The sequence below is a fragment of the Hyla sarda genome, chromosome 9 (genome assembly GCF_029499605.1).
Source record: "Hyla sarda isolate aHylSar1 chromosome 9, aHylSar1.hap1, whole genome shotgun sequence".
Lineage (NCBI taxonomy): Eukaryota > Metazoa > Chordata > Amphibia > Anura > Hylidae > Hyla > Hyla sarda.
In genome coordinates, this window is record NC_079197.1 from 148,910,281 (window position 1) to 148,935,650 (window position 25,370).

Sequence of the window (25,370 nt, forward strand, 5' to 3'; positions counted from 1 at the left end):
ATAATGGGGTCTTCTTATAGGGTTAGAAGTGCCTGGGGGCCCCCTAGTAGTTACACCTCTTGACATAGGGTTACCTTGATGTTTGGGAGCCCCTGAGATGATGCTGGACCACTAAGGCCTCGTTCACATTAAGGTGCAACAGACCATGCAAAAAGTTTCCCAAGTCGATTACTGCATTTCGTGATCTGGTGTTCTCTACTCTGTGGCTCGCAAAACTACAACTCCCAGCATGCCCTAACACTTGCAACAGCTGGAGCAGCGTTTTCCAACCGGGGTGCCTCCAGCTGTTGCAAAACTACAACTCCCAGTATGCCCTAACAATTGCAACAGCTGGAGCAATGTTTCCCAAACAGGGTTCCTCCAGCTGTTGCAAAACTACAACTCCCAGCATGCCCTAACACCTGCAACAGCTGGAGAAGTGGTTCCCAAACAGGGTGCCTCCAGCTGTTGCAAAGCTTCAACTTCCAGCATGCCCTAACACTTGCAACAGCTGGAGCAGTGGTTCCCAAACAGGGCTCCTCCAGCTGTTGCAAAACTACAACTCTCAGCATGTCCTAACACTTGCAACAGCTGGAGCAGTGGTTCCCAACCAGGGTTCCTCCAGCTGTTGCAAAACTACAACTCCCAGCATGCCCTAACACTTGCAACAGCTGGAGCAATGTTTCCCAAACAGGGTTCCTCCAGCTGTTGCAAAACTACAACTCCCAGCATGCCCTAACACCTGCAACAGCTGGAGAAGTGGTTCCCAAACAGGGTGCCTCCAGCTGTTGCAAAGCTTCAACTTCCAGCATGCCCTAACACTTGCAACAGCTGGAGCAGTGGTTCCCAAACAGGGCTCCTCCAGCTGTTGCAAAACTACAACTCTCAGCATGTCCTAACACTTGCAACAGCTGGAGCAGTGTTTCCCAACCAGGGTTCCTCCAGCTGTTGCAAAACTACAACTTCCAGCATGCCCTAACACCTGCAACAGCTGGAGCAGTGGTTCCCAAATAGGGTGCCTCCAGCTGTTGCAAAACTACAACTTCCAGCATGTACACCTGCAACAGCTGGAGCAGTGTTTCCCAACCAGGGTGCCTCCAGCTGTTGCAAAACTACAACTCCCAGCATGCCCGGACAGCCGAAGGCTGTCCGGGCATGCTGGGAGTTGTAGTTTTGCAACAGCTGGAGGCACCCTGGTTGGGAAACACTGACATAAAACTCTGCAAAAGTGACCGTAGAGATTACATGACGATTTCTAGATGCCATATATCGGGATTACCGGATTACAGCGTGTGCAGTACTATAATGCCATTAGTGGCTAATAGAAAATGAAGTCACAGGAGCCAAAATTAGGCAGATTAGGAGGGAGGCTGCTTTATCCCGTGAAGGGTTAAATCCCTCCCCCTCAATATGTCGCGAAACGATTAACCCCTTCGCGACGACAATGTGCAGCCTCTCTCTGCATGTCCCAACATGTTGATGTTATGGTGGGCGGAGCCCCGGAGGAGGGCGGGGGCGGTGAGCGGCGGGTCGCGCGCTGTGGGCGTGGTCTCCAGGTCTCCGCTCTAAGCGGGCGTGGCTTGTCCAAGTTGGCTGCTGGCGGCTCCAGTTGTGCTGTTTAGTGGAAACTCTGTGAGGCGAGTGTGCGGTGCGCTCCGTGAGGACTGCGGGAGAACTCCGTGCGAACCCCCGGACAACCGGGAGAAACCCATGGTGCTTACTGTATGAAGCCAATGTCACTGCTCTGAGCCCGGTAAGTGCCTTTATATGTGCGGAACCCCTAGAACGGCTGTCATGCTGCACCCCTGACATACCTGTCTTGCCATACTGCACCCCTGAGATACCTGTCATGCCATACTGCACCCCTGACATACCTGTCTTGCCATACTGCACCCCTGACATACCTGTCTTGCCATGCTGCACCCCTGACATACCTGTCTTGCCATACTGCACCCCTGACATACCTGTCTTGCCATGCTGCACCCCTGACATACCTGTCTTGCCATGCTGCACCCCTGACATACCTGTCTTGCCATGCTGCACCCCTGAGATACCTGTCATGCCATACTGCACCCCTGACATACCTGTCGTGCCATGCTGCACCCCTGAAATACCTGTCGTGCCATGCTGCACCCCTGACATACCTGTCTTGCCATACTGCACCCCTGACATACCTGTCTTGCCATGCTGCACCCCTGACATACCTGTCTTGCCATACTGCACCCCTGACATACCTGTCTTGCCATACTGCACCCCTGAGATACCTGTCTTGCCATGCTGCCCCCCTGAAATACCTGTCTTGCCATACTGCACCCCTGACATACCTGTCTTGCCATGCTGCACCCCTGACATACCTGTCTTGCCATGTTGCGCCCGAGATACCTGTCTTGCCATGCTGCACCCCCTGACACACCTGTCTTGCCATGTTGCACCCTCTGACACACCTGTCTTGCCATGCTGCACCCCTGACATACCTGTCTTGCCATGCTGCACCCCTGACATACCTGTCTTGCCATGTTGCACCCCCTGACATACCTGTCTTGCCATGTTGCACCCCCTGACATACCTGTCTTGCCATGTTGCACCCCCGACACCCCTGTCTTGCCATGTTGCACCCCCGACACCCCTGTCTTGCCATGTTGCACCCCCGACACCCCTGTCTTGCCATGTTGCACCCCCGACACCCCTGTCTTGCCATGTTGCACCCCCGACACACCTGTCTTGCCATGTTGCACCCCCGACACACCTGTCTTGCCATGTTGCACCCCCGACACACCTGTCTTGCCATGTTGCACCCCCGACACACCTGTCTTGCCATGTTGCACCCCCGAGACGCCTGTCTTGCCATGCTGCACCCCCGAGACGCCTGCCGTGCCATGTTGCACCCCCGAGATGCCTGCCGTGCCATGTTGCACCCCTGAGATGCCTGCCGTGCCATGTTGCACCCCTGAGATGCCTGCCGTGCCATGTTGCACCCCTGACATGCCTGCCGTGCCATGTTGCACCCCCTGACATGCCTGTCGTGCCATGTTGCACCCCCTGACATGCCTGTCGTGCCATGTTGCACCCCCTGACATGCCTGTCTTGCCATGCTGCACCCCCTGACATGCCTGTCTTGCCATGCTGCACCCCCCGACATGCCTGTCTTGCCATGCTGCACCCCCTGACATGCCTGTCTTGCCATGCTGCACCCCCTGACATGCCTGTCTTGCCATGCTGCACCCCCTGACATGCCTGTCTTGCCATGCTGCACCCCCTGACATGCCTGTCTTGCCATGCTGCACCCCCTGACATGCCTGTCTTGCCATGCTGCACCCCCTGACATGCCTGTCTTGCCATGCTGCACCCCCTGAGATACCTGCCTTGCCATGCTGCACCCCCTGAGATACCTGCCTTGCCATGCTGCGCCCCTGAGATACCTGCCTTGCCATGTTGCACCCCTGACATGCCTGTCTTACTGTCCTGTGCCTCTTACAAACCTGTTTTAACCTGTGGCACCCCTAAAATACCTGCCTTACTGTTCTACACCCCTATTATTCCTGACTTGCCATGTTGCACCCCTAAGATCCCTGTTTTACCCCACTGCAGCCCTATCATACCTGACTTACTGTCCTGCGCCCACCATGCCTGTCTTACCATGCTGCACCCATAATATTATTGCATTATCATGTTCCTCTTTTTGCTCCCCTTGGATTGTACCTCCTAGAATTTATAAACCTCTTCTCATTCTTATTGCACCCCAGACCTTTCCCTATTACCCCCCCCCCTTGCCCTCTTGGACTCCAGAATGTTGTTGTTGCCCCCTTAGGGTTCCTTTATTGCCTTGTTCCACCCCCCGGAGACCTCAGTCGTGTTGGATGGGGGCTGCACCTTGTGGATTTCTTCCTTTGCCGGCTAATTCCTAGACTTCACGTGTAGTCCTGGGGTGCCGTCTGTAGACCCCTCTGCTGTAGGTTGGGGGGGGGGGGTTACATCCCAGGGATTGGACTTGTTGGATAGATGCGGGGTCCGATCACAGGGGGCTGCAGCATGTTTACAATAGTCTGGTGTTGTGGTGTCCTTTATTGTTATACATATATATTATTCCTCTGTGGTCCGGAGCCTCTGCCCTGACATGTTCTGAAGGGGTTTTCCGTTCCTGTGACTTTGTAGTCGTCTGCTTCACCCTGCCAGGCTCGCAGTCACCCCCCCCCCCACCTTTCCTAAATCTGCCCCTTCCTCCCCATTGTTTACACTGCAGATAGACTGGCAGGTATATGGCCGGTGTGGTGGTGCCCATAGTACCGGCGTGCCAGGCTCATGCCATCCTATACAGTGAACACGTGGCGGGTGCAGCATCAGCAGACGCCGGCTAGGAAGGGTTATTATGTTCTGCAATTCTTCTCTGTTATGGAGATCGGCGCGAGGAATCTACGAGACAGCTGACTGTCACACACGAGAGATCAGAATGTCCAGTGCTCTGGATCAGACTGTTCAGGAATGTAATGTGGGCTTCATATCACTTGGCATTTTATGGGTATAGTCGCCCTGCCTGGATAGAAATGCAATGCGTCCCATCCCGCAGACCCTCGCTGGGATACAAGTGCATTGTCCCATCCTCCAGGACACCGGTCAGCGGTTTATTATTGTCGTCATGTTGTCAGGTTTACTGGGAGGAAGGAGAAGCCCCGGGAATGTTTTTAACAAAGCCCTTGTCTCGTTTCCTTAAGAGCGTCCGACACACGCTGGGTCACATAAGGATTTTTACACACTGGTCTGTAAGATTTGTTTACAAACAGTGACAGTGAGGTGGCGGCAGCGCCCTCTAGTGGACACTATGGTGCCTGCGATTGACAGGACCGCTGCTTCTCGTATGATCGGCAGCGACTGGGATTACAGATATGGTTCATTTTTTTTTAATTTTTTTTTTCTTGCAGCAATGTCTGAGATGCATGCTACCCCGAGCCGATAACCGTATCCGCCGTAAATATTTTGCATATAAGTGTTGTTCTGGAGCAAAGTTTTTCTAACAATTTTTTTATTTTATTTTTTTCATTTTACCAGATAACAATTTATAAAAAAAAAATAAAAAATATGGCGCGACCACTTCATGACGGGAATACCTCCAAGCCCGTGGGAAATATCCGGGCAGAAGCCGGCCGTAATTTCCCCTCCGACGTCAGTGCCTGCGAAGCCTCTTCTTCTACAATCTGTGAACAGAACTTGCCAGTGAGCCATCCCGCTGCCCCCGCCTCCCACTCCTTATCGCCCGTCTGCCAGAGACGCCCTGCTCCCCACTTCCAGAACAGACTTGAAATGGTTAACAGTTGCGACCCCGAACCTTCCTCGACCCCCTTTGAACAGAGGCATTGCTCTTACCCAGAATCCTTCAGCACAGGAGAAACCACTGCCTACGGTAGGTTCACGGAAATCTTCTATACTGTAGTTCAGTGTTTCCCCAACCGGGGTGCCTCCAGCTGTTGCAAAACTACAACTCCCAGCATGCTCGGACAGCCGAAGGCTGTCCGGGCATGCTGGGAGTTGTAGTTTTGCAACAGCTGGAGGCACCCTGGTTGGGGAAACAAGGCTGTAGTTGGTGCAAGACATATGTAGCAGAGCTGAGTTTGAGTGCTGGTCTAATTCTCACTTGTGGGGGGGGGGGGGGGGGGTGACGGGGGGGCGGGATGGCATGTGACAAGATGAGTGCCCACAAGCCACTGTCTTAACTAGGAGCTCTTAATTGAAGCAGTCCTATGTAAAAGTGCTGATAGTACGGTATGTGCCGAGTGACAAATTCAGCTCTGCTACACCTGTACCCCAGATTATAGGTGTTACAGAATTTGGATACAGATCATATTGTGTAGACATGCCCTGACTTGCCTTGACACCGGTTTCCTTAAACATTACGATCGCTGTGTGAAATTTAAGATGGACGTGTCGATACCTGCTTAGATGAAAAGAACAGATTGCAAGCTTATGAAGCCCGACATACTCCCCGTATGACCAAGATATTCATATATGTATAGCGCCACCTACCGCCTGTGGCTGAATTGGCGCCGAGTGACCTCTCATTCTCTAGCCATGTGCCGCACGCCGTCTCTTTGGGCGTCGCTCTAGTGACCCGGCATACCGCAGGTGCCTGGCTCTGCAGGTGCATCAGGAGTCTCCCATCTCCGTTCCTCGCCATATAAGTCCCATCTTTTTTCACCCCCCCCCCCCCCTATTTACCGAAAAAGGTTTCCTTGCACATGTTCCTTGTTCTTCCTGTTTACGAAGCTGCACGCTTGGCCACGTGCCAGCTCTCCAGAGACTAGTCATGACACCCTGGCATCGCGCCAGCGTGTCTGGAAGTGTTGGCTTCATGGATACACTGGCACGGTCATGTGCTGGAATGAAACGTACAGTAGTCTTTTAAATCCTACCATTGTTTCTTACGGAGGGTGATGAGAGATAGAGATAGATATATATATAGATATATATAGATATATATAGATATATATAGATATATATATATATATATCTCTATCTATCTATATATATATATATATAATGTTGCATCACCGGTGACGGGAGTGATGATCTGTCCGGATTTTCCCTATATGAATTGTCTGCGTTTACTTGTATGTGGACATGTGATGTCACTGCTTGTAGGTGCGGTGAGGTCATTGATCTACTTCGGTGTTTTCCAAACTGTGTGTCTCCAGCTGTTGCAAAACTACAACTCCCAGCATGCCCGGACATGCTGGGAGTTGTCGGTTGATCAACATAGTTGGAAAACACTGATCTACATAGAGGGCTGTATAGAAATAGTCTGTTCATCTGTTATAATACTCCGTTAGAATTAGGTTTATACTAATTATTTATTATTATTATTAACAACAATAATAATATTACTGAAATAGTCTGTTCATCTGTGTTATTCTACTCCGTTAGAACTACGTTTATACTAATTATTTATTATTATTATTAGATTTTTTATTACTATTAGATTTTTTATTTTTTTTTATTATTATTATTATTTATTCCTTTGCTATGACTGTATATGTCAGTGGTCTTCAACCTGAGGCCCTCCAGATGTTGCAAAACTACAACTCCCAGCATGCCCGGACAGCCGTTGGCTGTCCGGGCATGCTGGGAGTTGTAGTTTTGCAACATCTGGAGGTCCGCAGGTTGAAGACCACTGGTATATGTGATTCTACTATATGGGCTTATTATCCTAATCAGAGTCCAAGCTCCTACATTACCACAATGCATTCTAAAAGCAGAGAGCCCCTTTAGGATGGCAAAAAAAAAAAAAAAAAGTCTGTGTTCAGTATCTATAACTAAGCCTATGGTCTCCCCCCCGCCAGGTCTCAGGCATACAGTTCACGAACACTCCAGGGTGCGGATGGACACAGACGTATCTAACCAGAATGACGCCCAAGGAGATCGCCCCTTGGCAGGAGAAGTACCCTTAGAACGGGAGATCGCCCTACGCCTGCGCAGGATTGGGGACCAAATGAATGAACGGTATCTGCAAAGGGTAAGTGTCACTTTTGAGCCTGAAAACTTTTTGCAGTATGTGTTCACACGGGCATCGCAGGGTTAAAACCTCACCCCAGGCTTGCAACGTTCAGCGTTTAGATGCCTTATTGCCACCCGTCTGCATAGCGCCCGCATTGCTATCGCGCTGCACACACAGTCCTTCTCCGCCACAAGCCGTCACACCGTGTCTTCCCTTTGTGCTGCGCGTTGAGCGTGTGCTCGGCTCTGCGCGCTCTTCCTCCTTTTTATACGTGTTACTATATTTAACCTATGACTCAGACGCCTGCCGGGATCCTGGCTCCTCCCAAAGCTGCCTCCATCTGTCTTATTTACCTCTTCTCGCAATGACTAAAACCTGTTAATCCACATGGTCGGGGAAGCTGGTTGAGTGTTGACAGGAAGGGGTTAACTTGCAGACGTCGCTTCAGGGCAGAGATGGGTGGGGGGGTTAAACTTGCAAAGTTACAATACAATCATTGTTTTAGATAAACCTCGCCAGGCCTTATCGGTGCTTGTAATAGATGATATCATAGACGCAAATATTTAGTGTGTTTAAATGAAGTCAGCCCATTGTGGGTTAATAATAATATTATTATTATTTATTATTATTTATTAATATAAAATTATTATTATTATTCATCAATATTATTATTATTAATATAAAATTATTTTGTCAATAATATATATATATAATTATTAATAATTATATATTATAATATTGATAAATAATAATAATTATTAATAATGATAAATAATATTAATGAATAATCATTTTTATATTATTATTAATATAACATTATTATTATTTATCAATATTATTATTTATCATTATTATTAATTATTATTTATCAATATTATTATTATTATTGTCAATATTATAATATATATCATTATTAATAATTATATATTATAATATTGATTAATAATATTGATTTAATAATAATATTGATACATAATAATAATGAATAATCATATTTTATTTATCAATAATATATTGTTGAATTATTATTATTATTATTATTATTATTCATTATCAATATTATATATTATTATTATTCTTTTTTTACATTTTCTTGACCACATTTGATCAGGGTTTCCCAGCTGTTGCAAAACTACAACTCCCATCATGCCGTGCAAATCTTCAGTAGTTGTACAACAGCCTCTGGGGTGGCACAGGTTGGGGAACACTGCATTAGGTCATTGCATTACCATCCACATAGTAATACCTGTTGTACCCGGTGTCCATTTTCTGTCACCGCCTATGTTTATGACTTTATAGCTTGTTTTTCTGATGTCTATAATATTTCTTTTTGTGTTTTTTGTTTTCCAGAGGCAGGTTGCACAGCGGCAATGGTGGGGACCCCTGCGCTGGCATCTCACCCAAATCATCTCAGAGATTGTGGCTGCCTTGTACAATCCGCTTGTGGACATTTTACCGCAGAACTAAGGCGGCTTGTGCCATTTGGACTTACTGGTACAATAAAAGAATTGGGTATTTCTCCGATGCCTACAGTCACCAACTTCTGCTGGCTGGAAGCCAAGTGACCTGTAGAGCCTCCGTGGACTGTACCACGCTGAAGTCCATTGGGCGTCGAGACAATGATTTAGAAGCGTCCGCGACTCTTCCAGCGATATTGTCAGATATCTGTTTTGACCTGTGGGGAGGCGTCGGCTGGCGTCCATAAGGGACATGGCGGATATGGTAAATGCCTTATCTTCCTACCTTCACTGGCAGACTTTTTTTCGTGTGGAATCAAAAATGGGTTTTCTTCAGTTAAGACGTTGTGAGATGGTGGTCACACTAATGGGGGATATTGGGAAATGTGGATTCAGTGGTGTTGTTGAAGTGAAGGCGTTCTGAAGAGTTTAGGTGAAATAAAACTATGGCACATTCTTTAAAGTAAAAATGTAAGAAAAAAAAATTTAAAAAAAAGTTTCTACTGAGTACATGGAAACATTTCTAGCCGCCATCTTGGCACCTGGTTGGGGTGGGGGAGATTCCTGTGCGGTCATGCCCCCCTGCTAATGCACTCATATCTGTGGCTGGAAAGGGTGACTTCTCTGAGCCATACACTGCCCTTGTAGCCAAATTGTGGAAATCTAGACAAGCCATACAGAAATCTTGCTGGCCTCTCCTTTTTTTGCATGCTTTGATTGGCCCAAGAATCCGAATTTCATATACATAGAGCTCAGCATGTTGCCACTTCTGTACTAACCTACGTTCCTGATAGCACTTAAAGAAAAAACGAAAAACTTCTTGTTTCTTCTCCAAGTTAAATGCCTGACCCTATAAAGCTTTGATACAGAAACTTTTTTTATGTTATCCTTTCCTACAACAGACCCGTTTTTTTGATATTCGTGGAAGAATAGAAAATTCCAGGAAAAAAATGTAACTGTAAAAAAAAAAAAGAACAAAGCTTATTTATTATTTTTTGTTATTTATGTTTTTTTACCCCTTTTTATTTGTAAGAGGAAGAATCTTTTTTTTTTTGTTTTTTTTTATCTCATAGGGAATGAGAATTATGAGGGTGTTTTTTTTTTTTGTTTTCACGTTCTCTCTGAGGGAAGATACGTTTTTACCTCCGTCCTTACTTAAAGGAAGGATGTAAAGTAGATGTATAGCGATTGTTAAAGTGTGAGGACAGTGGATCATCTGCTGGCGGCCTTATGTGCACTATAAATTTCTCTGTAGGGCTTATGTAACCAGGCATCTTAATATTGCTCTGTTTTCTGAGAACTGTCATGTTGGCAACCAATCACAGTTGAGCTTTCATTTTCTGAACTACACTGGATTAACCAAAGCTAAGCGCTGATTGGTCGCTGTTTACAGATGTAGGAACTGACTTAAGGTGGTCTGAACGGAACCTTATATGAAATTGTTTACATGAATTATTCAGCAACAGATTAAAAAATTCACAAAAAACGACATGAAATGACCGACGAGAGACTTTTTTTTGGCCGTCTGAAAACTGAAGTTGTTGCCTTTGGCATCCAATATTTGTCCCAGTGCAGACACATTTGGTTGCTAGGGGTTACTATCCTACTGCTTGGGGTTGTTATTGAACAAAACGGTGCTATCGCCTATGGTATCCAATCCGATTCCCACAAAGGGACAGCATTTTCAATCAAGGATCTGGTCCATAGGCATGGGTATATATAATTTTTCTTGTTTATATACAACCCACTTGTTTCGGCCATGATGGAATGATGTTTATTAGTAACTTTAACACACAAGTCCTATTTTAGAAGAGATTTAAAAAAAACTAGTGCAAAAAGTGACGTTTCCTGTAGTAGCCAATGAGGTTGCTGCTTAAATCTACTAAGTAATAAGCTGGAATCTGATTGGCTGACAAAGGTAACTGTTTTTTTTTTTTTGTTTGTTTTAATTCTAGATACTTTAACTTTTAGTCTCTCTACCGAAGACCTATATATATATATAACCACTGAGTCTGTTTCTGCATAGGGATTGACGATCCCTTCTGGAGCGATATAAAGATGCCTATGTCCTTGTTAAAAAAAATTGCACTTCCTGGTTACATCTAAGTCCTACTTGTAAGAATAATTTGATGTCTTATAAACAAGTAAATTTGGGGATCTAAATAAAGGGCTAGTCCAAACCTGACCTATGCGGCCATGACGGAGGTGATATTCTCTTTCTATATACCGTTTTTTTAGTTCCATCACAGCAATATTTTTCTTCTTCCAGCCCCAACCCCCGATCCATTGCAATCTCACTGTGCATGATATGGCGCCCCCTGTAGGCTAATGCCAGGTTCAGGTCCCATAGTTCATCCCCATGTACCAGTGGCAGAGTTTAATACAGTTATTCTTAAGAGAAACAGAAAATAAAAATCACTTTAAGGTTAAGATAATTAAATTTTATTTTTATTTGTACAGTTTATGAAATGTTCACTATATTTTTGTTTACAGTCAGAGATGCTGAGAGAAAACGGAGACGAAGTATATTTATTTCTTGGTAGTCCACATGCATATTCCGTACAATAATCTGTCACATTTCACAGCAAATCCTTCCACTAACCCACATAACAAGCTGTATCGGTCCCCTGTCAGGGCAGAATCCGGGGGACTTCTCACTCAAGGGGCTGTTATATATGTAAATACTGTACATCTGTGAAATGTAAACATCTTTTTTCTTTTTTTTCTTTTTTTTTTTTTCTTTTGTTCTGTATCTTTTGTGATTGCGTTCTTTTTGTACATGGATTTTGTATTTCTTTTCAATAAAATTTGGATCTGAATTATATTCATTGGCTTGCGATTGCTACTTCACACTTTAAAGGGTTATCCAGGAAAAGAAAAGCAGAGCTGATTTCTTTCAAAAACTGCTCCCTGTCTGTTTCTGGGTTGGGTGTGGTTCTGCAGCTCGGTTCCATTGAAGTAAATGGAGCCAAGTTGTTATACCACACACAACCTGGGGACAGAAGTAGAGCTGTTTTTTAAAGAAATTAGCTCTTCCCACGCCCCCTCCCATAGACTTGCATTGAGGGGGCGGGGCGTGACGTCACGATCTTCCGTTCCCGTGGTCGGGAGCCAGAACCTACAGCATTGCCAGAAGCATACACGGGTGGGTGCTGCATGCTATATTGCAGGGGTCCCCAGCGGCGGGACCCCCGCGATCAGACATCTTATCCCCTATCCTTTGGATAGGGGATAAGATGTCTAGGGGTGGAGTACCCCTGTTTAAAGAGAGTGCATAGGCTTTGCTATGCTGTTTTTGTAAAGTGTAACTCTGATCCCGGCGGCAGGATGTGTTTAAATTTCAGGCAACTTCGAAGCCAGAGACTTGCCCAGAGATTATCTCTATCAGTAGATGTATTTGCCATAAGTCCCATGCAAGTCTATGGAACTTCTGACAAATCTGTCTCCTGATCACTATACTCTCGGGCTCCGAAGTCGCAACCTTTAAACACTCACATCCTGCAGCCTAGATCGTCATCGGAGGTACACTTTAAAGTGTACATCCAGTCATGGCTTTCGGATACACAAGACTACGAGTGTTCAATCTATGGATTTGATGGAAGACCCATAGACTTGAATGGGACTTCCGCAAAATCTGTAGATTGAACGAACGCCTGTAGCCTTGCGCAAATCTTGAGCTCAGTCAGCGGTGTGAAAAATTAAGCCTATATCCTGCCACCCGAGCCATCACTACATGTTTACTTTAAAGATTATAATAAGGGCTAAACAGGCCGTTGCAGGTGTGGTGCTGTTTTTGAAAAAAAAAATATATATTCTGCCATGTTAAGGGATTATCCATGATTAGTAAAACTATCTCCCTGTGGTTCTGTCATGTATGAGAGAGAAATGCAGCTACAGCAGTATCTCTCCCTCCAAGATTACCTGTCATTTTAAGTGACTTTTTAGTATAAGCTGCCTATTATGTTTTTTTTTAAAACAGATTTCTGCTCTGTAGGCTTCATCTATAATTTGCAGTTCTCCCAGAGCTGGTGGGTGGAGCTCACTCCTCCCCCATTCCATAGACTTGTATTGCTTGTCTTGCAGACACCAAACAAAGCTCAGCGCGATTTTCAGAGAAAAAAAATTTAGCTGCAGGAGGGGGGAGAGGAAAGAAGTTTCATAGCTGTCAAAAGAATCCTCTTTGTCTAATAAAATATGTCACAAAATGTTATATATTTGCCTGTTCTATTTATCTATGCATTGTTTGTCAAAAGACACTGCCTATTTAATGATCGTATGAGAAGAGTGCATGCTGTGAGAGGGGAGGAGGAGCAGCTCAGAGCACACTGCATTGGCTTCGCACTATGAAGAACCTGCTTGTTGTGCAAAACAGAGAATAAAGACCCCAAATATGCAGATTCTAGAAGAGTAAGGTCAATTGTTGTGCATCCGCAGCTTATTTGTCACTGCAGATGCGCTACTGACTGCCCCTAGCATCAGCCTTCTACTTTGCCCGTGTCCTTGTTTGTCTGCAGCAATACACCGACACAGACCGAGCTGTGAGTCGCGCGCAGCATACTCATAGACATCCCGGCCGCCTGGCCTAGTAGAGGGAGCGACCGTGATGTCTGAGTACACTGCGAGTGCGACTGAAAGCGAAGTCTGTTTCTGCTCTTAGTGGCGTATTGCTGCTATGAGCAGACACACGGGCAAAGTAGGAGGATGACTCTAGGGGCAGTCAGTAGAGCATCTGCAGCGTCAAATACGCTGCGGATGCGCTACGTATGACCTTACCCTACAACAACCTTGGCTGTGCCATAGGTAATACACATCTACAGTAGAATTGTACAGGGTTACGTTTGTCTAGAAAGAGGTATATAAATAGGCATCTCTGTATTATGTGTATACAGGGTCCTGGGTTGTTATTGTCCTGCTGCAAATGTTAGTCACTAAATAGACAAGTCTGAGTGGGTGGCATGTGCGGTAGACAAGTAAAATTCCACGATAAACATCACAGGAAATGCCATACAAATAACCTCCAGGTGGGATCTGCACCCACACGCCAGATAGCTGTGCGCGCTTTTATAATTGTCCCCTCGCAGCTGTCCTGGGATTCCCATAGGACGCTTGTACTCAAATGGCCTCGTGGTTTGCGAGTCCCTATTGTTCCAGTGAGAGTGGCAGACGTAACATAACATAACAACATATTGTCCTCACTGACCCCGGAAGTCACATGGCATGTGAGTGTTCTCTGACCCGGCTCGGGTGACAGGGTTGTCCGTGACGCCGGCAGCCATTACACTCAGAGATTGTTTTGCTTGTGTGCGCACAACGCTTCGGCCTGTCGCACCGCAAGGAGAAAGCGTAACAAGCAACATGTAAAGTGAAACGGTCGGCATAGAGGAAGATTTACATAGGAATTCATACCGCTAGGGTCATAGCCTGAAAACGGTTTTATTTTGTACTTATTATTAGAGATGAGCGAACTTACAGTAAATTCGATTCGTCACGAACTTCTCGGCTCGGCGGTTGATGTCTTTTCCTGCATAAATTAGTTCAGCTTTCAGGTGCTCCGGTGGGCTGGAAAAGGTGGATACAGTCCTAGGAGACTCTTTCTTAGGACTGTATCCACCTTTTCCAGCCCACCGGAGCACCTGAAAGCTGAACTAATTTACGCAGGAAAAGTCATCAACTGCCGAGCCGAGAAGTTCGTTACGAATCGAATTTACTGTACGTTCGCTCATCTCTACTTATTATATTCAGGTTTACAGTATAGTTTGTACTTTGTAGCTGGTACGCCATTGCCAAATTTCTTCCCATACCAGAAAATGCATTTTTATTACAATTTATCTACAACAGTGGTCCAAAACTGTGACCCTCCAGATGTTTCAAAACTTCAACTCCCAGCATGCCCGGACAGCCGTTGGCTGTCCGGGCATGCTGGGAGTTGAAGTTTTGAAACATCTGGAGGGTCACAGTTTTGGACCACTTTCAGTCGAAAAGTGTACTCAGACATTACGGTCGCTCCCTCTGCTAGGCCGGGTGGCCGCGATGTCTATGAGTAAGTTGAAGTTTTGCAACATCTGGAGGCCCACAGTTTGAGACCACTGGTCTACATGAATTATGTTTGTCAATTACGGTAGGCTAGGTTCACACATCCGTCCCGATATTCACCCGTTCAAGTAAAATAACGGAACATGAAAAAAAAAAACGGGTGCAAACGGATTGCAAATGGGTCTATTAACCCGTTTTTTTTTTTTGTTTTTTTTTTAACGGTTGAAAACTCCTATATTAAATCCTTTAAGCCGTTAATTACTGCTTCATGCCGCCACTTCTGAGCATGCTCAGAGGAAAATAGAGGTGAAAAACGGATTGAAATGAACGGGGACAAACGGGTACATTAAAGGGTAACCAGTTTGTAACCCGTTTCCCATAGACTTCAATGTTAAATTTAAAAGACCCGTTATTTTTGACGGGCAAAATAAATTGTGCATGGAACGTCTTTTGGCCATAAAAAAAAAAAAACGGTTTAGAAACAGAACGGGTGCAAACGGGTGATAAAGGACTGTAAAAAAAAAATCCCATTGAGATCCGTTTACAACCCTTTACAACCTGTTTGTAAAATGAGCATAAACGGGCATTTTTGGACGGGAGCAGGCGGCTGTGTAAACGAGCCCTTAGAGAGTCATGTCACAGCGAAGCGCCCCCCAGAGTAGGCAAGAAGTAAAAGACGGAAATGGGAATCATGGGAAAGAGGGCAAAGTCATCAGAGAATCCCGCTGCCATGACTTGGTCTGTATAGTGTCACAGTAGACGGTACGTTGTGTCACAGTAACATTCTCATGATGCCAGCACCCAACGTTTCCCAGAAGAACCAGAACCTGTCCAGAGGAAAAGTTGCTGAGTTGCCCATAGCAACCAATCAGAGCGCTTCTTTCATTTTTGAAAAGGCCTCTGAGAAATGAAAGAAGCGATCTGATTGGTTGCTATGGGCAACTCAGCAACTCTTCCTCTGGACAGGTTTTGATAAATCTCCCCCATTGTCCTACCGACATGTCTTCTGCACCCTGGTACCATCATTTCCCACAAAAACACCCATATGCCCATCCACATGATGTAAAAGAACATGTAATTCATCAGACCAGGCCGTCTTCATCCATTGCGCCATTGGTCCAGTTCTGATGCTCCTTTTGCCCATTGTGGGCACTTTCAGTGGCGGACAGGGGTCACCATGAGCACTCCGACTGGTCTGTGACTACAGGACCCCATGCATAGTGAGTAGAGATGAGCGAACTTACAGTAAATTCGATTCGTCACAAACTTCTCAGCTCGGCAGTTGATGACTTATCCTGCGTAAATTAGTTCAGCTTTCCGGTGCTCCCGTGGGCTGGAAAAGGTGGATACATTCCTAGGAAAGAGTCTCCTAGGACTGTATCCACCTTTTCCAGCCCACCGGAGCACCGGAAAGCTGAACTAATTTATGCAGGATAAGTCATCAACTGCCGAGCCGAGAAGTTCGTGACTAATCGAATTTACTGTAAGTTCGCTCTTCTCTAATAGTGAGCTGCAATGCCCTGTGTGTTCTTACCCCTTTCAATCATAGCCAGAAGGGCATTTTGAGCAATTTGTGCTACAGTAGCTCTTTTTTGAATTTGGACCAGATGGGCTAGAGTTCTCTCCCCGCACACATCAATGTTCAGGGGCACCCATAACCCTCTCAATGGTTTCTCATGACTGGAAGCCCTTCCCGGGAACACCCCACAGGACCTCCTATTTTGGAGATGTCCCAACCCCGTTATCTAGCTTTTAAAATTTGTCCCTTGTTAAAGGGGTACTCCGGTGGAAAACATTATTTATTTATTTTTAAACCATCTGGTCCCAGAAAGGTAAGCAGATTTGTAAATTACTTCTATTAAAAAAATCTTTGTCCTTCCAGTACATTTTAGCAGCTGTATGCTACAGAGGAAATTATTTTCTTTTTTAATCTTGCCCACAGTGCTCTCTGCTGACACCTCTGTCCATATCAGGAACTGTCCAGAGCAAGAGAAAGTCCTCATAGCAAACCTCTCCTGCTCTGGACAGTTCCTGACATGGACAGAGGTGTCAGCAGAGAGCACTGTGGACAAGACAAAAAAGAAATTCAAAAAGCAAATTCCTCTGTAGCATACAGCTGCTAATTAGTACTGGAAGGATAAAGATTTTTTAATAGAAGTCATTTACAAATCTGTTTAACTTTCTGGCACCAGTTCATTTAAAAAAAAACGTTTTCCACCAGAGTACCCCTTTAAAGTCACTCAGATCCTCAGGCTGGGTTCACACTAGAGTATGAGATTATATGACAACCATTAACTCTAAAACTATAACTGAACCTATAATAAATACACTGGAGATCAAGATATGTGGGTAAAATTTTAAACAGGCTACGGCCTCTGTATTAAAGATTTACTAGACATATTAAACATGGAACTTCATAACTTATAGGGGATAAGATGTCTGATCACATGGGGGGGGGGGGTCCAGCCACTGGTACCCCCCGTGATCTCCGCCGCGGCACCCCAGTCATCCAGTGCAAGGAGCAAATTTCGCTCGGTGCTGGATGACTGGCGACCACAGCCATCACGCCATCTCCATTCATGTCTATGGGAGGAGGCGTGAATGGAGGGGGTGTGGTGTGATGTCACAGCCGGAGCCCCCCCCCCCCCCGCGATCAGACATCTTTGGATAGGGGATGAGATGTTTGGGGGCGGAATACCCCTTTAAACCAGTGGTCTCAAACTGTGGCCCTCCAGATGTTGCAAAACATCAACTCCCATTTGGAGAGCCATAGATTGAGACCACAGATTTAATACATCAATATACACAAGGGGGGTATTGTGACGCACCTACCGATTCATCAAGATGGCCGCAAGTCCCCGCCTGATTGTGGGTCTGATGACCAAGACTTTCAGCTTTCAGTTCAGATCCTCAGACGCACAGTGGGGCTGGGACTTGCGGATCAGATATGGAGGAAAAACGGAGTCTGTTCTCCTCTAGTGTGAATCCAGCTGATTTTTTCCAGCACATCAGCTTCAAGCACTGACTGTTCTCTTGTTGCCTCATACATCTCCCCGCCTCACACAAGATAATAGTGTAATTCCCTCCACCTATCAATTTTATGGGTGATTGTTGTGCGTTGTGTTTATAACTTCAAGGGGACTTTCAGGTAAAGCTCATAGTTTGCTTGTTTGCCTGAATACCCTTTACTGTGTCTGGAAATGTAGTTGGCAGACGGGGTTCTTTACTGTAAGAGCAGTGAGACTGTGGAATTCTCTCCCGGAGGAGGTGGTCATGGGGAACTCTGTAAAATAGTTCAAAAGGGGTCTGGATGCACTTTTGGAGAATAATACCATTACAGGTTATATATACTAGATTTATAGGGACAGAACGTTGATCCAGGGATTTATTCTGATGCCATATTTGGAGTCCGGAAGGAATTTTTACCTCTAGTATGAGGGTTTTCTTCCTTCCTCTGGATCAACTCAGTAGGAACTCATTAGGGGTATAGGTTTAACTTGATGGACTCTGGTCTTTTTTCAACCTTATGAACTATGTTACTATGTTACATATCTTACTTAAAGGGGTATTCCAGCATTAGGATAAAAAACACACACCCCCTCAGCACTCCAGACTGCATTTCCTGATTTTGGACTTCTGCCAGGCCATCAGAAGTCTAAAGTCTGTGCAAGAGATGGGGTGGAGGAATGTGCTCTGGACAAGTAGGGAGACACCTAGTGGCAGCTTTTTTAAACACAAATAAAACATAGAAAACTTCATTTTATTTAAACAAAGTACATTATAAAGATTTTTTTATTTACCATAAGGAGTGCAATAGCAAAAAAAAGTTTGAGTGACAGTGCCCATTTCACTAGCCCCGATCCCCCGCAGCTTCTATTATTTTCCTTCCGGTCCGAAGAGTCTTCTATCTTCTTTCTGTTTCCGATCTCATGATGCTCCTGTCTTTCTGCTTCCAATATGAGTGCTCAGAGCAGGACCTGCCAGCTCAGCCAATCAATGGTGGTGTCCATCTCATGCAATGATTGGCTGAGCCGGCAGGTTATGCTCCGAGTGCTCATATTGGAAGCAGAAAGACAGGAGCATCATGAGATCGTGAGGAGAAAAACAGGAGCTTTGGAGACCAGAGGTAGTTAAAGGAGTATTCCGGGCAAAAACATCTTATCCCCTATCCTTTAAGATAAGATGTCTGATCACGGGGGGGGGGGCCCGCTGCTGAGACCCCCTGCAATCTCCCTGCAGCACCCGCATTCTATGCGGAGGCTGCGTCTCCAGTTTCGGAAACCTCCGGGACTGGGGACGTCACGCCACTCCCCCTCCATTCATGTCTATGGGAGGGGGCGTGACTGCCGTCACGCCCCCTCCCATAGACATGAATGGAGGGGGCGGGGCGAGCGTGACGTCCCTAGTCCCGGAGGTTTCTGAAACTGGAGATGCAGCCTCCGCATAGAATGTGGGTGCTGCAGGGAGGTCGCGGGGGGTCTCAGCAGTGTGCCCCCCCCCCACGACCAGACATCTTATCCCCTATTCTTTGAATAGGGGATAAGATGTTTTTGCCCGGAATACCCCTTTAAGTATGTAATTTTTTACAGGCCCCAGCAACATATTTATTTTTATCCAAACGCCTAAATAACCATTTAAATTATAAGTGAATTGAGGAGATTCTGAAGGTCCAATGTGTAGGACTAAACAATAGAGATGACATGGTTATGTACATGAGAAGCAAATACAGTGACCCCCCGACCTACGATGGCCCCGACATACGATCATTTCAACATACGATCACTCTCAGAGGCCATCGCATGTTGAAGGCAGCATCAACATACAATGCTTTTGTATGTCGGGGCCATCGCATAAACGGCTATCCGGCAGCGCAGACTGCTTCAGCTACCACCGGATAGCCGTTTACGGTGCCCCGTGTGGTCCGCTGACGATCACTTACCTGTCCTCGGGGCTCCGGCGCGTCCTCTTCAGGATCCCCTGCATCGTCGGCTCTCTCCATCGTCATCATCACGTCGCTGTGCGCGCCGTCCCGTCATCCAATAGGAGCGGCGTGCGTAGCGACATGATGGCGGCAACGGAGAGCGAGGATGCCGGGGAAGCATAGGCCTTGCCGGAGCGTCGGGGACACCCCGGGGACACGGCAACAGCGATGGACGGCGACATCCAGGGCAGCGGTGACGAGCGGTGACGGTCCGGAGCGGCGGGACACGTGAGTATAACCTCCAATACCAGTGGTCTTCAACCTGCGGACCTCCAGATGTTGCAAAACTACAACTCCCAGCATGCCCGGACAGCCGTTGGCTGTCCGGGCATGCTGGGTGTTGTAGTTTTGCAACATCTGGAGGTCCGCAGGTTGTAGACCACTGTCCTATTCTTTACATTGCACGGATCCCTCAACATACGATGGTTTCAACAAACGGTCCATTTGGAACGGATTACCATCGTATGTTCAGGGACCACTGTATATATGTCCCCATTACATACTAGCTGGGTAAAAACTAACCTGGAAAAGGACTTGGTTATATTACTGAACTGTAACAACCAATGCCAGGCAGCTGCCGCCAAGGCAAATAAAATAATTGTGTGCCATAGATTGAAGTGTAGAAAAGACAGTTCTTCTATAAGTCCCCAGTCCCTACAATGTATAAATATATGATCGTACAATACAAAGATTTGTTTTATTATCTATTTATACCCAGGACTGAAACTATAACATGGGGGTGTTTGAGTTAAGAAACAAACCCATCGGCCCAGCTGCTTGTATGAAAAAGACTTTATTCTACTTATCTATGGTGGTGATGCCTTTCTAATGGTATAAATGAGTCAGGGAGAGTATCATTAATAATGCAGTATTACGGCAGTAGTGTCGTCACTTTCGGCAGGCACCACAGTCCAGACATGAGCTGTTACGCTAAATACGAAAACCGACATTATGACTGGATATGGAAACTGAGGTGAGAGAGAGAACAAGGCTATCAAAGTTTTCTCAGGCCAATAAAGTTCCCATAAGCTTCCTGGAGTCCTGGGAGACATGAGACGGGGAAGGGTTTGTGGGGGCTCCCGGCCCTGAATTCCTGTTTTGCAGTCGCCGCTACTATTGGGAACGCGGTGAACTCAGCGCCAGAGGAGTATGACACGTCCTTCCTGTTTGTGACTATCCTTCTGATGAAACCTCAGAGTTATCAGCAAGTTTCCCTACACAAACACACAATCACATGGACAGTGTAGTCATAAGTAGTGACCGCACCATTGTCTTCTGGTCAAAGGAACGTTACAACTAAGACTGAGGCATCCAAGTAAACAGGAAAGAAGCTCGTCCACTCTGTCCGCAGGATTTTCTACTCAAATCAGTCTGAAAGATTTCCAACATAGAATATGAAGAACACACAAGGATTAGCTTCCTTCTATTGGCCTCCATTTTTAGCAAGCAGGTAGCTGAGGGGCGGGGCTTAATGTTCTTTGTCTCCAGTTGCAGGCAGAGAAGAGGGAGAGGATCCTTCTGCAGACAACGGTCTTAGGCAGCAGTTCCGAACCTGAGGTACAAAGTATCCCCAGGGGTACTTAGCAGTCCTCCTGGGAGTACACGGGGAAAAAAAACTGTAATTGCAGCCGCAGCCACTGGTCACTGCCCATGCTGCCTGATCTTAAAGTAACAGAGGGCACCACGGCTACCTTAAGAGAAATGAGCAGTGGCTGCTGGTACTTGCTGACATTGCTGCCCAGAGAAGCAGAGCAGGAGGGCTGCTGTGGACGGTAACTCCCACATCAGCTTTAGTGCCCCTTTGGGCCAGGGATCTACTGCTTTAGGACTTAGCAGTAGGTGCCCGGATCAGAGGAGAAGTGGAGCAACGAAGCCGGGCAGTATGGTGGCCCAGGGGCGGACACAGACAGCAGTGGGGCCCCTGTGCAAAGAATGTGCCTGTCTCCCCCCCCCAAAAAAAAAAAAAGCACTATGCCATAAAATTGCACTGCAACTCACATTAATCTGCAGCAGTAGGTAGGCAGCAGTTTCCCCACATTAGGTAGCAGTTACCCCCCATTAGGTAGCATAGATTCCCCACATTAGGTAAGTTTCCCCACATTAGGTAGCATAGCCCCTCCCCCCCCCCCCCCAACAACACACAGACACACTTACCTGGCCTGTGCAGCGCTTCTCCTCTCCGGTGGCCTGACAAGTGACATCACCTGCGTCCTCCTGCATGGGTCTGCGGAGGTATATCACTTGCGCGACGTCCCTTGTCAGACCCGGGTTGGCCAGCTGTTTAAAGTGCGGTGCTATTATGCGCCGCGGCCACTTTAGAACAGTGAGCAGTGGGCACAGCGAAAGGGTGGGGGGGCCCGGGTGGGGGGGGGGCACCCTCACACGCTGAGCCCCTGTGCAGCTGAACTGGCTGAACAGGCGATATGTCCACCCCTGTGGTGGCCTACAACTATATGGAGGCAGTGTGTAGGTTTACATCTATATGGGGAAGTGTGTGGGCCTACAATTATATGGGAAATGTGTGTGGGCATACAACTATATGGGATCACAGAGGGGGCATACAACTATATGGAGGCAGTGTGTAGGTTTACATCTATATGGGGAAGTGTGTGGGCCTACAATTATATGGGAAATGTGTGTGGGCCTACAACTATATGGGATCACAGAGGGGGCCTACAACTATATGGGGGCAGTGTAGGGGCCTACAACTATATGGGGGCAGTGTAGGGGCCTACAACTATATGGGATCACAGAGGGGGCCTACAACTATATGGGATCACAGAGGGGGCCTACAACTATATGGGGGCAGTGTAGGGGCCTACAACTATATGGGGGCAGTGTAGGGGCCTACAACTATATGGGATCACAGAGGGAGCATACAACTATATGGGACCAGTGTAGGTGCCTACAACTATATGGGGACAGTGTGGGGGCCTACAACTATATGGGATCACAGAGGGGGCCTACAACTATATGGGATCACAGAGGGGGCCTACAACTATTGAGACATAATACCTCCAGCCTGAGCGCTGCAACGTAGACGCCGGAAGCAGGGCTGTCTTTGAGTTGCGGCAGGCCAGTGCCGTAACGCTGTTGGTAATTAGATAATTTAGAACAATATATAACATCGACCTGTGAGTATCAGTATAGCAGCTCTTGAGAAAGGGAAACCCAATCGATCGTAGGGCTCAGGCTGCTATCCCACATGGGTAAGGCTGTTTAGCTTACACCGCTTGCTCTACATGTGTATTTATTTGATATACTGTACATCTGCATACACATACTTAGTTTTACTCTTGCTGCTGGCACTTGTCAGTATCACATATTAAGTGAGCATTGATCACTCCTATTAGGAGCATCTTGTATTTGTGTAATCGTCCCTGTTCTGGTAATTACCTGATTACTATTTTACATTACTGACAGTACAGTGCTAATGTTTTCAGGGATTACATTACAGCACTACTACATGCACTTTATCTTTATATGGGTAACAAAGGAGTTTACATGATGTAGCAGTCTATATATTGTATTGGCAGACTTTCCCAGCACCCAATCATATTGCGTCCTATTATATGTATTTTAATATGTCTATAATAAATTAATTATCAGAATTCCCGTTTGATATACAGGATTTATTTATCCCTTTAGGTGTGTCATTATGTCACAAGGGAGACCCTGGTGCCTACTACTAGAACTTGTATATTTACTATATGGGGGTACAATTTATGGAAATGGGCTGCCAAGGGATACTCGGGCAGAAAAGGTTGGGAATTACTGGTCTAAGGGCTTAAAGAAGGAGGAGGAGGGGAAAAATGGCCGATCTCCTGGGACAACATAGAGAAGGATTGTTTATATATTTATTAATTTAATCATAATAATAATAAAAAACTTTGACTATGAGAGAAGGATATTAAGGGAGGAATTGCTGGGATTTTTAATAAAAATGTTATGTATAAAAAATATGTTAAAGGGGTACTCCTGTGGCAAACAATTTTTTTCATATTAACTGGCTCCAGGAAGTTAAACAGATTTGTAAGTTACTTCAATTAAAAAATCTTAATCCTTCCAGTACTTATCAGCTGCTGTATGCTCCACAGGAATTTGAATTGTTCTTTTCGGTCTGACCACAGTGCTCTCTGCTGACACCACTGTCCGTGTTAGGAACTGTCCAGAGTAGCAGTTAATCCCCATAGCAAACCTCTCCTGCTCCAGAAAGTTCCTGACAATGGACAGAGGTGTCAGCAGAGAGCACTATGATCAGACTGAAAAGAACTACACAACTTCCTCTGTAGTATACAGCAGCTGATAAGTACTGGAAGGATTAAGATTTTTTTATAGAAGCAATTTACAAATCTGTTTAACTTTTTGGCAACAGTTGATTAAAAAAAAAAATGTTTTCCACCAGAGTACCCCTTTAAGTATACAAAGTCACAAAGTGAAGTGGTGTGAGAAATCTTAAAGTGAACTGCTTGGATTGCGTGAACAAGGCCTTACAGCTCAGCCCTATTCACTTAAAGGGAACCTGTCACCAAATTTTGCTCTATGTAACTGGTGGTGACACATTACATAGGGGAAAATAAGGTTTCTCACCATGTCCAGATGTCCTCCTTCACATCCATTATAGTGCAGAAAAGGAGTTTTAAAGGGTCCAACATTGTATGCTAATGAACCTCAAGTAGTCACGGCATGGAGAAGTAGTCATGGCAGACTGGGCTCTAATCCCTCCTACTCAGGCATGATTGACAGCCAGATCACATCCTACATCACCGTTCTGCTCCCTGAAGCTTTGCACTAGTCGAGAAGCCACTTCATGCCATGGGATATCGCAGCTTATGCTTCTCTACTAATACTCCGACTGACATGTTTCTCATTGATCGCCACCTACTCTCCTGGCACCCTCAAACCTACACAGGCACTACGATTGGGCTGACCAAGCCCCTATTTCTCTCGGTCTCACATTACCTGGTTCTCATTGGAGAGGACTTGGTGGCTGAACCCCAACTTGTTGCAGGACCTGGAGTGTCCTCCATCATGATGTTCACCCCACTGCGTTACCCTTACAATGGGGGGGGGGGGGGCGCTAAAGGGGTATTCCAGGGAAAAATTTATTTTTATATATCAACTGGCTCCAGAAAGTTAAACAGATTTGTAAATTACTTCTATTAAAAAATCTTAATCCTTCTAATAATTATCAGATGCTGAAGTTGAGTTGTTCTTTTCTGTCTGGCAACAGTGCTCTCTGCTGACACCTCTGCTTGTCTCAGGAACTGCACAGAGTAGAAGAGGTTTGCTATGGGGATTTGCTTCTACTCTGGACAGTTCCCGAGACACGTGTCATCAGAGAGCACTTAGACAGAAAAGAACCACTCAACTTCACCAGCTCATAAGTACTGAAAGGATTAAGATTTTTTTAATAGAAGTAATTTACAAATTACTG

At 46.0% G+C, this 25,370-nt stretch overlaps 1 protein-coding gene across 1 annotated transcript; it reads left to right on the top strand.

Annotated features, from left to right (window-relative positions):
- Positions 1-1,429: 1,429 nt before the first annotated feature.
- Positions 1,430-11,743, top strand: LOC130291115 (uncharacterized). Its single transcript, XM_056539540.1, has 4 exons — positions 1,430-1,732; positions 5,023-5,374; positions 7,308-7,480; positions 8,813-11,743. Exons 2-4 carry the CDS (start codon positions 5,053-5,055, stop codon positions 8,927-8,929), a joined length of 612 nt encoding a protein of 203 aa, XP_056395515.1. The 5' UTR covers positions 1,430-1,732; positions 5,023-5,052; the 3' UTR covers positions 8,930-11,743.
- Positions 11,744-25,370: the final 13,627 nt, after the last annotated feature.

Bases quoted from the DNA above. Each gene is read 5' to 3' on its own strand.
- LOC130291115 (XM_056539540.1), top strand. From the start codon at position 5,053: ATGGCGCGACCACTTCATGACGGGAATACCTCCAAGCCCGTGGGAAAT. The intron at 5,375-7,307 runs GTAGGTTCACGG...CCCCCCCGCCAG, and splicing joins AGGAGAAACCACTGCCTACG to GTCTCAGGCATACAGTTCAC. The intron at 7,481-8,812 runs GTAAGTGTCACT...TTTGTTTTCCAG, and splicing joins ATGAACGGTATCTGCAAAGG to AGGCAGGTTGCACAGCGGCA.